The sequence below is a fragment of the Mobula hypostoma genome, chromosome 6 (assembly GCF_963921235.1).
Source record: "Mobula hypostoma chromosome 6, sMobHyp1.1, whole genome shotgun sequence".
In the NCBI taxonomy this organism is placed as follows: Eukaryota; Metazoa; Chordata; class Chondrichthyes; order Myliobatiformes; family Myliobatidae; genus Mobula; species Mobula hypostoma.
The window spans coordinates 184,347,930-184,363,267 of record NC_086102.1 but is presented as its reverse complement, the minus strand read 5'-3'; the positions used below and the strand labels follow the sequence as shown (position 1 = coordinate 184,363,267).

The following is a 15,338-nucleotide window of genomic DNA, read 5'->3' as shown; positions in this document are numbered from 1 at the left end:
AAGTTTCTTTGTGTGTATTTTGCTTTTAGCATGACAGACTTTTAAAATAGTCACAAGACACTGGATGTTTGAATCTGGAGCAAGCAATGAACTGCTGTAATAACTCCATGGGTCTAGCGACTTCTGTAGGCACAAAGGGATGGTTGACCTTTTGGGGCCAAGATCCTGTAGAGGAAAGAGAGTAAATTTATAAAAGCGAGAGGGAGGGTGAGATTAAGGTGGTGGGTGAAGCAGATAAGGGATGAATCGTTCCAGGTGAAGCAGATAAGGGAGGAATTGTTCCAGGTGGTACCAGCTGAAAGAGGTGAAGATGACCCTACGAGGAAGAAATTCGGTGGATAATATAGTACTGTGCAAAAGTCTTAGCTACATATATAGCTAGGGAGCTTAAGACTTCTGCACAGTACTGTAGTAATTTTATGTATTGCATTGTGCTGCTGCAAAAAAAAACAAACAACTTTTATGACGTGTGCAACTATAAACCTGATTTTGATATGGGTCTCTATTGTGGACTGACAATGGGAAGGGGGCAGGGAGAGGGGACTCGTGTTTGGGAAAAGTGGAAGGGAGAGGGGAGGGAGCAGGAAGCTCCAGAGAGATCAATAAATCAATTGTTTGGAAACAAATTACCTTGCGTGGTGACTCAGGGCTGGTGGGTCCACCCCCTGCCCTGGCATCTTTTTCTGCCACCTGTCCCCCCCCCCACCCCGATTTTTTGGTGCTGACAAAGTGGCCTCTAATATGACAGCAAGACAAAGCGTAGGCTAGACAACCATTCTGCAGAGCACCAGCACTGTGACCTCTATGACCGTCTTGAACTTCCAGTTGCATGTCATTTCAACCACTATTCCATTTAAACAATGACTTTGTCTGTCCTCTCCCTCTTATACATGATCCTAGGCCCAGATAGAAATATCAGAGTCATAGAAAAGTACAGCACAGAAACTGGCCCTTTGGCCCATCCAGTCTGTGCCAAAACTTTTAAACTGCCTAGTCCTATCGACCTGCACCAGGACCATAGTCCTCTTTAACCCTCCCATCCATGTACCTATCCAAGCTTCTCTTAAACATTGAAATCAAAATCACATCCACCACTTGCAGTGGTAGGCTCATTGCATACATTCCCCGCCCTCAGAGTGAAAAAGTTTCCCCTTGTGTTTCCCTTAAACATTTCACCTTTCACCCTTAACCCAAGACCTCTAGTTACAGTCCCACCCAACCTCAGTGGAAAAAGCCTGCTTGCATTTACCCTTTCTATACCCCTCATTATTTGGATACCTTTATCAAATCTCCTTTCAATCTTCTACATTAGATACTCTCTTGACATGCAGTTTATTTCAAGATTTGTTTTCAGAACTGAAGGGCACTCAATGTGAAGAAATTTTTGCACAGCAGCAAAGATAGAGAGGATGTGTGAGTTGCTAAATAATGGGTAGATGTGCCAAAGCTTGAAATAAATGTTGTAGGATGAAGGAAATACTGAGATAAAAGGAGTTCTATTGTTTTAAGCTCAGAATAGTGGTAGGTGATAAGATGTTCATTGCAACTGATTGTAGATATGGAAATGCAAATTTACAGTTTAATGTCATTTCAAGTGCACAAGTGTAAAGGGGAATGGAATAATTGTTACTCTAGATCTGATGCAGCACAAAAAAATTGCAGTAAAATAACATAATAATAAAAAACACAATAAATATAAATGGTGTGTGTATGTGTGTGTATGTATGTATCTGTGTGTGTGTGTGTGTGTGTGTGTGTGTGTGTGTATATATAATATGTCCATAAGGTGACCCTGACAGAAAATGTTAAATTAGTGGTGGTGAGGGTTGTGATGGGTTAGTGGATGGAGGTGTTGATCACCCTTACTGCTTGGGAAGAGTAACTGTTTTTGAACTGATGGCCCTGGCATGGATGCTACGTAATCTCCTCCCTGATGGGAGTGGGACAAACAGTCCATGAAGTCCATGAGCAGGGTGGTTGAGAGTACCGGTGATGACTTTGATTACTTGTTGTAGAGCCTTCCTATCTGCCACTTTGCGGTTTCTGTGATGCAGCATGTTTGGATGCCCGCTACTGCACATCAGCAGAATGGCGCAAGCATATTCCAGCTCCCTTCAGCCTCCCCAAAAAGTAGAGGCGTTGGTGAGCTTTCCTGGTTTGCATGGAATGTGTTCTGGGACCATGAGAGTCTGTGTGAGATGTACACTCCCATGATTTTGAAGCAGCTGAGTTTTCACTGCTGTGCCACAATGTAAAAAGGAGTGTGTGTTCTTATGAAGTTGATGACCATGTCCTTTATCTTGTTGACAATGAGGAAGAGATTATTTGCTGGCACCAGGCTTCACTCTTCCACCTCCTCTCTGTAGGTAGTCCCGTTGTTGTTGGTGATGAGCCCCACTACTGTAGTGTCATCGATGAACTTGACAATGTGATTACTCTGGTGTTCGATCATGCAGGCATGTGTGAGCAATGGGCTGAGCACACAGCCCGGGGGGGGGGGCAGGGGAGGTTTGTGAGGATAATGGTGCATGAGGAGCAGTTGGGCATCTTGACTATCATGGGTCTGTTGGTTAAGAAGTCCACCCAAGTCAAATGTGCTGTGTTTGATAGTTCAAATTGAGTAAAGATTGAGTAGAGTACTGAACGAGGAGAGTGGAAGGAGAAAAAAAAATTGATTGGGTTTGAGTGATTGCTAATCAGACACATCTTTCTCCTGTTTGAGGAGAAAAGCATGTGTGGAAAAACAACATTCCATTCTTGAGATCTAAGAATTGTCGGTGTGAAAAAGCACATAAACTAGCTGAATTTAAGATGTTAATTCACCTGTTATGTTCATAATTAAACTGAATATGTGAATAAAAGTAAACTGGTTTGCTAGTGCGTTGACATACCTTTTAATTGAAACTGAAATTTTACACTTTCTTTTCAATCAGGCTCAGACAACTAGACTTTCAAGTTCAGAAAGCTATTGCTTGTATTGCCTTTATTACTTATCTCAAACAAATAGTATTCTGTTCACTTGCACAGAAAAAACAATACTTTTAATCTTAAATTCACACAGGGAGGGAAATTAATTGTGTTCATTGTGCAAGGTAATTCAAAATGGCACCTTTATCTTAGGGATTTAGACATAAATAAGTGCAAGTTGCTGTTGGTCAACTTTGGGAGGGGAAACCTATAAAAGTACAGCATAGAAGTATATCCCTGGGCTCCCTGTGTCTCTGCAGATCACAATGCCAATCTAACTAATCCCATCTCCTTGCACCTGCTCTGTGTCCCTAAATTTACTGCCTGTTCTTAAATCTTCTGAAATGTTGGCATGACAGCAGCTATATTTCATTAGGAGCTTGAGGAGATTTGGTATGTCACCAAAGACACTCTCAAGTTTCTATAGATGTGCCAAGGAGAGCATTTTAACTATTGTCTGGTATGGGGTTGGGGGGCACTGCTCCGGATCGAAATAAGCAGCAGAGAGTTGTAAACTTAGCTCTATCATGGGCACTAGCCTCCGTAGTATCTCGTACATCTTTGAGGAGCCATGCCTCAGATGACATACATCATTTAAGGACCCCCATCACCCAAGTCTTGTCTTGTTCTCATTACTGCCATCAGTAATGAAAGCATATACTCAATGATTCACTTACAGATACATATTCTGTAATTCACCTTTTTTTCTGTTATGTATTGCAATGTACTTCTGCTGCAAAGACAAATCTCACAACAAAAGCTGGTGATATTTGTCCTGATTCTGATTCTAACATCTGTTCTTACCATTTCCCCTTGCAGTGTGTCCCAAGTACTCACTTATCTCTGTGTACAGAAAAATAGCCTCTTCTCCTTTAAACTCCTCCCCTCTCACCTTCATCCGAAGTTCTCTAGAATGTGACACTTCCACCCCAGGGAAAAAACTATCTACTCAACCTACTTCAGTCATAATTTTATATACTGTTGTCAGGTCGCCTCTCCATCTCAGCTTTCCAGAGAAAACAATGCAAGTATGTCCAACTACTCCTTGTAGTTAACTCTTTCCAATCTAGCAGTCTAGGAAACATCCTGGTGAAATACTTCTGCAGCCTCTGTGCCTCAGGAAGGCGACCTCCACCATTAAGGACCCTGTCAATCTAGACATGCCCTTTTATTACTGCCGTCGGGGAGGAGGTGCAGGAGTGTGAGGATGCACGTCTTAGGAGCCGCTTATTCTCTGCCTTTAGATTTCTAAACAGTACATGAACACTACCTCACTGTTTGTCTTTTGCACTGTTTGTTATTTTATTTTATTATTGTAGTTTATAATAATATTTTGTCTTGTACTCCACAGTAGCCATAAAGCAATAAATTTCACAACGTACAGTATATCAGTGCTAATAAGCCCGAATCTGATTCCTTCCTGTAGTGTGGCAACCAGAGCTGTGCACAATACTCCAAACGTGATAGTTTGGAGTGACCATACATTTATAATGCTACTATATGATATCTCAACTTTTATACTCTCATTCTACTGATGAAAGCAGGCATGCTGTACACCTTTTACCATCCTTATCCACTTGTGTTGCCACTCTGGATGGTGAGGTGGAGATGCGTCCCTGCCAAAGGAGGTGTAAGGCGCTCCTTCCCTCCACTACACCACAGGTCACCTTTGGGCAAAGTGTAACACCTGCTTAGCCCTCCCACCCCACCCAAATCAGGGTCGAGTGAAGCCATAGAAGAGATGATGGGTTGTATGAGCAGCTAGTGCATATCACAAGTCCTAGTTATGTGACCACTGATGCCAGGCAGACAATCTCTGAAGAATATTGATAATGGCTGGGGTCACCCGTCTTGTAAAGACACTGCCCAGAAGAAGACAATGGTAAGTCACTTCTGCAGAAAAAATATACCAGCAATCATGGTCATGGAAAGACCATGAATCACCCATGTCATATGTCATGCCACATAATGATGATGATCCCTCTTCGGAGAACTATGCCGTGCGCCCCACAATCCCTCCGTACATCAGTGCCCCTGCCATTTACACCCTCCTCTTGTATTTGGTCTCGAAAATGCAACACCTCACACTTGTCTAGATTAAATTCCATCCACTATTTCTCTGCCCAAATTTCCATCTGATCAATATCTTCCTCTTTGAAGATGTTATCTTTGATCAATATCTTCCTCTTTGAAGATGTTACCTTTGACAATCTTCCTCATTATTCATAAGTCCATCATTTATTTATTTATTTATTGAGAACTTTTGGTGCCATCAATGAATTGATTTGCGATGGAAAAGAAATGGGATGTCAGTAACAAACAAATTACTTAAAAATAAAATGCATAATACTAAGCTTGGATTATTTAAAAGGGACAAAGGTGGGATCATACAATAAATATTTTGAAATTTTAATATTTTTGATATTTGTTATAATTGTAAGCTAAATTAGTATTTCCGACAAAGGGGAAAAACTATTTTCAGAATTATTTAACACTTCTGTTGTTCCATACAGATATGGAATGTGCTCCTAGGTGCCAAATTTATTATTTATTAAATATCTGAGGCCACTATTCATTTCTTATAGTGATGTATGAAAAGTAAATACAGTACTGTGCAAAGGTCTAAGGCACATATATATAGGTAGGATACCAAAGACTTTTGCACAGAACTGTAAATAGGTTATGTAAAATTCCAGTCAATTTTAAGCTGATGTCATGGGTGCTGCATATTTCCTTCAGCAAGTTTGTCTATAATTAGAGATGCATTTTAAGTACATTTTTAACAAAAAGGGGAGATTTCTTTTGAATATCACGTATTTGTTGTGAGGCTGATGAAAGTACCTTTAAAAGCCTATTTCCAAGTGGGAAATTTTATATAAATAAATTAAAATTCAGGCCCATGAGGGAAATGCGGAGGATGAATTGGTTAGCTGCTTGTTATAAGTAGACGACACGTGATGATTGTAGGAGCCAGGTGTATCCATTTTCTGTCTGTCCGTATTGTGTTGTGTGTTTATAATGGATAATTTGTCACGTGGGTTGGGGCGTGGTAGAAGCAAAGAGTTTAGTTAACTATTCATATTTTGTCTGATTTATTTTTAGCTTTGGGTGGAGCCAGTGAATGGGCCACGGGTTGACTGCTAAATACTCTTAAATATCTTTAAGAATGCTTCACTACGTTTAAATAGGCTAAGACTACTTATTTCATGATATTGCTAGCTTTAGTTTCATTAGTTTTTATCATTACAAGATAGGTCATTTTGCTGGTTTTTCAATAAAGGGTTGAACATACTTCCTTTGATTTTGTAACTTTGTTGTGGGTAGTGCATCATACAGTGTCAGCTTCCCCCCCCCCATGCTTAGTCATGGTTTGTTTTTAATTAATCGCTACAATAATGATGAACATATTAGCCAACTAAATCGTTTTTTTTTTACATTTTTAGAGATAAAATGCAAAACAGAATAAGCCCTTCCAGTCCAACAAACCACACTGCCCAGCAGCCCACCTATTTAGCTCTAGTCTAATCACGGGACAATTTACCTACTAACCATTACATCTTTGGACTGTAGGTGGAAAGCCAGGAAGTCATGGAGGAATGTACAAACTCCTTACAGATAGTGCCGGAATTGAACTCTGAACTCCTCTCTGAGCTGTGATAGTGTTGAGCTAACTGCTATGCTACCACTTTATGAAGAGCAATGCTATGAAACTAGTAAAGGAGCTTGAGTGAAATGTCAAGATGAACTAATTGACTTACCTAGTCCAGAACTATCTTGTGTCATTACCTGCTGGATATCACCTGGTTAAAACTTAACATAATTTAGCAATGTTTTTTTCTGTTTCCACTGTAGGTGGTCCTTCCAACCTTTATCCTGGAGAAACGTTCACTACTGGAGATGTATGCGGATTTTATGTCCCACCCAGACCTCTTCATTGCTATCGCAGATGGTGCTACTCCTGAAGAGAGGATGATCCGTTTTGTTGAGTATTACCTCACCTCATTCCACGAAGGCCGCAAAGGAGCTGTAGCTAAGAAACCGTACAATCCAATTATTGGTGAAACATTTCACTGCTCATGGAACGTACCAAAAAACGCCAGCAGTGTATTGTGTAATACCTCATCACAGAGTTGTCTGCTGAAATCAGAGTGCTCTGATGGCTTGGAGGGAAGAGGCCAGTCAGACTATCTTTTAAGATTTGTGTCAGAGCAGGTGTCCCATCATCCACCTGTCTCAGGATTTTATGTAGAGTGTGAAGAGAAAAACATATGTGCAAACACTCACGTATGGACAAAAAGCAAGTTCATGGGCATGTCTATTGGAGTCGTAATGATTGGGGAAGGTAAGATGCAGTTCTTTCTGTCTCAAAGTGAGAAATATGAACAAAGTATCTTTTAAATTGGGGACAATGTTATGAAACAGCAACATTATAGTAACTAAGTTATGACAAATGGGAGTTGAATTCTTTCTCAAATGTCATGGGTACTATTAAGCTGATGCTAATACAATAGTTGCAAGCTATGTGTGTGTCTTGTAGCATTTGATTGGAACTTACAAATAGCTTAATATGACTAGACCCTAAATCACGATAAAGTATGCACTTAGTGCTTTAATGAGTGTTGTACAATTATTGAATCCAATGATTTATTCGAAAATTCCTAGGGAAAAATATAAGTGGCCATGATCCTTTCAATAACTTTACTCTGTCAGGTGTCATGGAAAGACTCCTAAATACGTGGTTAAAAGATTAACAGAATTGTTTAAAGGAGAATGACAAGATATAATCTATAAACTGCTTTCTATAATTGTTTTTACTAAGTGTCTTTGATCTGACTAGATGTGTCTACATGCATTTTCTGTGAACAGATGATGACATTGATGAAAAGGGTTAAAGAGGTAAAAAGGAATGTTTCATTGAAGTACTCTCGATAATCTATTGGTCTCCAGCTGAAAGAATTTGGTTTCTTAATTTTGTACTCGTAGAGGGAATGTTGGAACTTAATTTCCAGTATTAAACAAAGTTATATCTGCATTGAAATATTACTTCTCAAAGGTTTTAATCTAAGTCTATGTGGGGGGGAAATATGGTAAGTTTCAGCTTATACACGTGTTACCCAAGTAGACGGTTTACAATTGAGTTCTCAAGTAGCAATGAAGTAAAATTATTGTTCCCTTTTTCTTTTGTAATTCAACTTTACCCTCCGAGGAAGTAAGTCACTGAATACCATTTAAGTCAGAGTTAGATAAATACTTGAAAAGTTGTCATGTTAAATGGAAATGCATCCTATATCAGAAAGTTATTGGTCTTTTATCCTGTATTGCATAACATTTAAACACTGGGGGGAGGAGAATGTTCTTGCCCCTTGGGGAAACTTTAATAGGGAGCTCTGACAACATTTTCAACTAGCAGTGCTTCTGAGTCCAGGGCAGAGTCCACTGCTGAGCCTGGGCCAAAACTTCACCTTGCTAAGCTGAGGACAAGCCCCTCAGCTTTATTCCTGCTATGTATAGCAGAGCCCTGTTCATTTGAATGGGGTTCCTGAATGGAAGTAAGCAATGGGGGTCTTTTCATTATTTTAGAAAATTTAAAATAATTATTAGTTGAATGTATTTTTAAAATAATTGTGTGCATTTATTTTATCTTTGTTTAAATGTCTCTGATTCTTAAAAATATTTGAAACAGTTGAGAAGGCATTTGACAGTACATGTCAAAAATCCATCGTAACGGTTTGAAAGTGGGGCTCGAGATCCACTGCCCGAGCCCTAGTGGATGCAGACAGATCACTCCACCTTGAGCTCCTTTATCCGGGTGGCTGCCAAAGGTTAGTGTGTAGGCAGTGCTTGTGAGGCTAAAGCAGGGGTTCCCAACCTGGGGTCAGAGACCCCATGCTAAATGGTATTAATCAATGGCATAAAAAAGGTTGGAAACTATTGAGATAAAGCTAGGTTAATGTTTAATAATGGATAGCAAAAACACCTCATTCTGTGGCTCAAATTGCTTGATTAGCTTGTTGTATTGGATTAATTTATTGATTGCATCTAAAACCAGTTGCATTTATGTTATTTTTTAAATAATCAGACATCTAAGTCATTTGGCCCTCTCGGAAATATTTTTGAGCTGAGTCGCTATCTTAATTCCAATTTAAAAGAAATGTCATGGTTTACATACCATTATTTTGATTCAGTTGTTTGAGCTCTGCATTTTCAAGTTTATTAGACTCTCACTTTCCATTGTCATATCCTTCATTCCAGCATTCTCCAAATATTGTATGATCAGCCAAGTTATCATGGAGAGAAATCAATTAGGACCAAGTCCCTAGGACTTAATAGTATTTGTAGATTATTCATGTGACTATACTGAAAAAGAAATGACCTGGCCTCAAGATACAGTATAGTTTTGTTAAATACAGTTAGCAAAATTATTCTTATCACAAGAAATTCTGCAGATGCTGGAAATCCAGAGCAACACGCACGCGGTGCTGGAGGAACCTGCAGGTCAGGCAGCATCTGCGGAAATGAATAAACAGTCAACATTTTGGTCGCAGCCCCTTCTTCCTATCATTGGCTGCATTCAGAGCTTTCATATGATCCATTTTCTTGACAAAGCAAGTCAATGTTACTGCCTTATATAATTTGCCACATGTAATCTTTTTGAGGAATTTGTGATTAACTTTGATTCTAGTTTTTTGTAAAGAAACTGAAGCTTGCCTTTGATGTTCAGTGTTGCAAATTGTTTTTTTGATGGTTCTTGCTATCTGGAGCTGTGTTAGTACTGTAAAAAGCTCCAGTGGTACAGAAATTGCCTCCCTGGAGAGTATCCAGGGAGCAAATCTAGGTACTGACTTGAGTCGTAATGATTCATGAGTTCAGCTGAATGAATACTTCAAAGTTGCACTTTGGGAGGACCAACCAGGGTAGGTCTTGCACAGTGAGTGGTAGGGTACCGAGGAGTGTGATAGAACAGGGGTCCCCAACCGTTTTTGCACCGCGGACCGGTTTAATATTGCCAATATTCTTGCGGACTGGCCGACTGGGCTGGGGGGTGTTCAAGTAGGGTTAAACTCACCTCAACAGGTCTTTTTACAGTTAGGGTTGCCAACTTTCTCACTCCCAAATAAGGGCCAAGAGTAGCAGTCAAATACAGGACACTTGTGTTTACCCCGAGAAAGACTACCACGACCATGAAGACTTGCGCAGGCACCTGCGTGCGCATGCACGTACGTGCCGATTTTTTTCCCACATATCGGTTTTGGCTTAATCTTCCGGACTATACTGTACATACATTATTTCTATTTTATATAGGCTGTGAATTTATCATATCATTCCTGCTTTTACTATATGTTAGTGTTATTTTAGGTTTTATGTATTATTTGGTATGATTTGGTAGGTTATTTTTTGGGTCTGGGAACACTCAAAAATTTTTCCCATATAAATTAATGGTAATTGCTTCTTCGCTTTACGCCATTTGGGCACGAAAGGTTTCATAGGAATGCTGTACCTTAGCGGGGGAAATACGGGATAAGGGCGGTCCCGTATGGGACAAACCAATTTAGCCCAATATACGGGATGTCCCGGCAAATACGGGACAGTTGGCAACCCTATGTTCAAGTTCAACAGTGCGTAACGGAATGAGGAAAGGTGCAGCTGACTCATACCGTTTCCTCGCGGCCCGGTAGCACATGCTTTGCAGCCCGGTGGTTGGGGACCACTGTGATAGAACAGAGGAATCTGGGAATATAGATCTATAGTTCCTTGAAATTGGCAACACTAGATGGATGGGGTCATAAAAAAGAGCTTTTAGCAGTAGGGCTTCATAAATCAAAGTATTGAGTACAGGAATTGGGCTGTTATGTTGAAGTTGTATAAGACGTTGGTGAGGCCCAGTTTGGTGTATTGCATCCAGTTTTGGTTACCTACCTACAGGGATTAATTAAATTAGATTGAATGAGTGCAGAGAAAATTTACAAGGATGTTGCTAGGACTTGACCAGAATTACAGGGAAAGGTTGCATAGGTTCGGACTTTATTCCCTGGTACTTAGAAGATTGAGAGGAGATTTGATAGAGTTATATAAAATTGAAGAGTATAGATAAGGTAAATGCAAGTAGACTTTTTCCACTGAGGTTGGGTGAGACTGCAACTGGAGGTCATGGGTTAAGGGTGAAAGGTGAAATGTTTAAGTGGACTATGAGGGAGGGTTTCTTCACTTGCTGGTGAGAGGGTGGAATGAGCTGCCAGTGCAAGTGGTGGATGTGGGTTTAATCTCAAGATTTACAAAAATTTTGGGTAGGTAGATGGATAGGAGAGGTATGGAGGGCAATGGTTTGGGTGCAGGTCAATGGGACTAGTCAGATTAATGAATGGCACAGAGTATGGGCTGATGTGCCTGTTCCTGTGCTGTAGTATTCTATGACCCTAACTCTATGAATGCTGTCACCTGTACATATTAATTCAGCGTTGTGTGACTGAAATTATTTATCACATTTGACACCAAGTAGTGATCACACCCCCCATGTCAGCAAAAATACTTGCTTTGCAAATGTTTCCAGGACTGATGCCAGCCTGACATCTTACTAAATTTGTTACTGAGATTCTTTCAGCATTTTCCCTCATAATTCCAATCCTAAGGCATCATTATTGAGATAATTATGCCCTGTAGTCCGATTATTGGAGCTCGAGAACATTCCTGGGACTAATGAAATTCTTTCAAATTCTACAGAGACATTTTTCCCCTATTCATCTTGTAGACTAAAGAAAGTAAGACCAAAGCTGAGGTGAGCAAAAACAACTTGAAAGTTATGAAGGATGACAAACTGCTGTTGGCAACAGACCCACTGATATGGTTGCTTCACCTGAAATCATTGGTTGCCTTGCCTATAGTCGTCTTTCTAATGGTGTCTGTCTGGTTGAGCTCATGTAGGTTATTTCAACTAGATTGTTTATGTTTGACTGTCTGGATTTGGAAGTGTGATGTTTTTCTTATTATCCCTAATTTATTGGCATACATCTTTAAAGCTGTGCCTGATTCCGAGCCTGACATGGATTGAGATTCTAGCTGTTTGTCAATTTTAGGCTTAATGAAGTTTTAGGGTGCAGTCCAGAGATCTGTGTGACCTTTTCTGAATTGTGGATCAGAGTTGAACAATTTCTTGTGTGAACATTCTTCAAGAGTGCGCAATCATAAAATCTAACTTTTGGAGGGATACTGGGGGGCTGAGGGTGGGAGGATAATGCAGGTCTGAGGGCAGGAGGGAGACTGGAGGGTTTGAGGGCAGGAGGGAGTCTGGGGGACTCTGAGGGCAGGAGGGAGACTGTGGGGGGTCTGAGGGCAGGAGGGAGTCTAGGGGGAGTCTGAGGGCAGGAGGGAGACGGGGGTCTGAGGGCAGGAGGGAGTCTGGGGAGGGTCTGAGGGCAGGAGGGAGACTGGGGGGTCTGAGGGCAGGAGGGAGATTGGAGGTCTGAGGGCAGGAGGGAGACTGGGGGTCTGAGGGCAGGAGGGAGACTGGGGGGATCTGAGGGCAGGAGGGAGTCTGGGGAGGGTCTGAGGGCAGGAGGGAGACTGGGAGGGGTCTGAGGGCAGGAGGGAGACTGGGGGGGTCTGAGGGCAGGAGGGAGTCTGGGGAGGGTCTGAGGGCAGGAGGGAGACTGGGAGGGGTCTGAGGGCAGGAGGGAGACTGGGGGGTCTGAGGGCAGGAGGGAGTCTGGGGAGGGTCTGAGGGCAGGAGGGAGACTGGGGGGATCTGAGGGCAGGAGGGAAACTGGGGGGTCTGAGGGCAGGAGGGAGACTGGGGTGTTCTGAGGGCAGGAGGGAGACTGGGGGTGTCTTAAAAATATAGTACGTTACAGGGAGGTGACACACTTAGTCTGGTCATTAAAGTTCCATCAAAAGTGATTGATTATCCTCATTCTAACAATTATAAATTGGAGGACTCTTCACGGAGCACCTCCGTTCCATCCGTAAAAGTAGATCTTCCAGGTGGCCACACACCTTAACTCTAGATTCCCATTCCTGTTCCGACTGTCGGTCCGTGGCTTCCTCTTGTGTTATGATGAGAGTACCCTTGGTGGAGGAGCAGCACCTGGTATTCCGTCTGAGTAGCCTCCAACCTGATAGCATGAACATCAATTTCTCCTTCTGGTCAATTTTTCCCCTCCCTCTTTCTTCTTCTATTCCTCACTCTTGCCTCTTGCCTCTTCTTCTCAACTGCCTATCACCTCTGGTGCCCCCCTCCTTTCCTTTGTCCTATCATCCACTCTCCTTTCCTATCAGATTCCTTCTTCTCCAGCCCTTATCCTTTCCACCTGCCTGTCTTCACCTATCACCTTCGAGCTAACCTCCTTCCCCTCCCCCCAGCTTTTATTCTGGCTACTTCCCCCATCCATTCCAGTCCTGAAGAAGGCTCTCAGCCCAAAACGTTGACTGTTTCTTCATTTCTGTAGATGCTGTCTGACCTGCTGAGTTCCTCCAGCATTTTGTGTTTTCCTTGTTCTAAATTATGTGTTAATAATAATGTAACTACCCCCACACAGCATCTGAGGTTGCAATAGGATTCTGTTCCATTCTAATGGTTGCTTTCATGTGAACTTACATGTATATTTAAATATGTAACTGCTAAACGGGCTTACAACTTTGAACATGGTAGAACCAGATCAATTTATGGCACTGGCTTTTTGTTTCAAATGGAATTTTATCCAAGAAAAATTAACTAGATAATCTACTAAATTGCATTTATCCTGTAACCACTGGAGAGAAAACATTCTTGTGGAAACAAATTGCAACTCTCTGCCCTATCTTGGAGATAGAACTTCATTTTCGATCTCCCTCAACATCCCCTCCATGCCTCTACCACTCCATTCTATCTGCAAACATTAAATACTCCTTGTTTGTATAATCACGGCCCCTTCTGACATTACTGCCACCACCACCTATTCGATCTTTGCCCATTTCTGACCTCCTCCCAGGTTGGAGATTAAGAAATAAAAACCCTGTGCTAAACTCTGAGTTAGTTAGTTATTAGATTTTGAAGGTCACTTTTAGTAGCTTCAGCTGCAGTGCAAGTTAAACCAATTATTTTACCAAATTGGTTGTATTTGGCATTGAATATAAGATCATTTAACTTGAAAGACACATATAATGACAAACTTATACATATTTAGACTGAACTTAAAAGTTCTGCTTACAAAGAATATAACATGATGGGTGTTATACAGTGTGTTAGTGAAATAATTTTGCATTCTCTGTATAGTTTCTTCCACACATCATGGATCTGCTATCAATTCAAATCATCCAATAATATTAAGATTCATGGGTGCAGCCAGATTTTTGTGTTTACCATTTCTTTGTTATTGTCCCTCTGACTAAATGGTATGTTGGCTTTCATCGCATGCAGATTTGAATAGAGGAGCAAAAGTATCTAGCCACAGTTGTAGAGGGTTCTGGTGAAACCCCATCTAGAGTTTTCTGTGAGGAAGAATGTTCTTCCCATGGAGGGAACTTTAGCAAAGCAACACATCCAAAATGCTGGAGGAACTCAGCAGTTCAGGCAGCATGTATGGAAAAGAGTAAACAGTCTATATTTCGGGCTGAGACCCTTCCTCAGGACTGAGAAGGAAGGGGAAGATGCCTGACTAAAGGGATGGGAGGAGGGGAAGGAGACTAGCTCGAAGATGACTTTCCCGTGGCCAAACATTTTAATTCCCATTCCTGTTCTGACCTGTCAATCCATGGCCTGCTCTTGTGCCAAGATGAAGCCACCCTCAGGGTAGAGGATCAACATCTTGTATTCTGTCTGGGTCCCCTTGAACCTAATGACATGAATATCAATTCCTCCTGGTGAATGAAGTTCACCCTCTCCCCATTCCCCAATCTGACCTTTTACTTCCCCTACATCCCCTCCTCCTTCCCTTTCTCCTATTGTTCACTCTTCTCATACTAGATTCCTTCTTCTCCAGTCCTTGACCTTTCCCACCCACCTGACTTTGCCTATCACCTTCCAGCTAGCCTCTTTCCCCTCCTCCCACCTTTTAGTTCAGAATCTTCCCCCTTCCTTCTCAATCCTATGGAAGGGTCTCGGCCCAAAACGCCAACTATCTGTTCATTTTTGTAGATGCTGCCTGAACCCTCACAAGGCGGAAGGTCCAGATGGAGTACCCGGTAAGGCTCTGAAAACCTGTGCCAACCAGCTAGTGGGAGTATTCAAGGACATTTTCAGCCTTTCACTGTTATGGGCGGAAGTTCCCACTTGCTTCAAAAAGGCAACAAGTGTACCAGTGGCTAAGAAGAATAATGTGAGCTGCCTTAATGACTATCGCCCAGAGGCACTCACATCTACAGTAATGAAATGCTTTGAGAGGTTGGTCATGACTAGACTG

General features: G+C 41.6%; 1 protein-coding gene across 4 annotated transcripts in view; it reads left to right on the top strand.

Moving 5' to 3' along the window:
* osbpl11 (oxysterol binding protein-like 11) overlaps positions 1–15,338 on the top strand; it is a 138,978-nt gene that overhangs the window by 96,387 nt on the left and 27,253 nt on the right. For all 4 annotated transcript variants that reach the window (XM_063052425.1, XM_063052427.1, XM_063052426.1 and 1 more), the window contains one exon: positions 6,820–7,309. In XM_063052425.1, the coding sequence (XP_062908495.1) occupies positions 6,820–7,309 (490 nt within the window). The remainder of the gene's footprint in view (positions 1–6,819; positions 7,310–15,338) is intronic.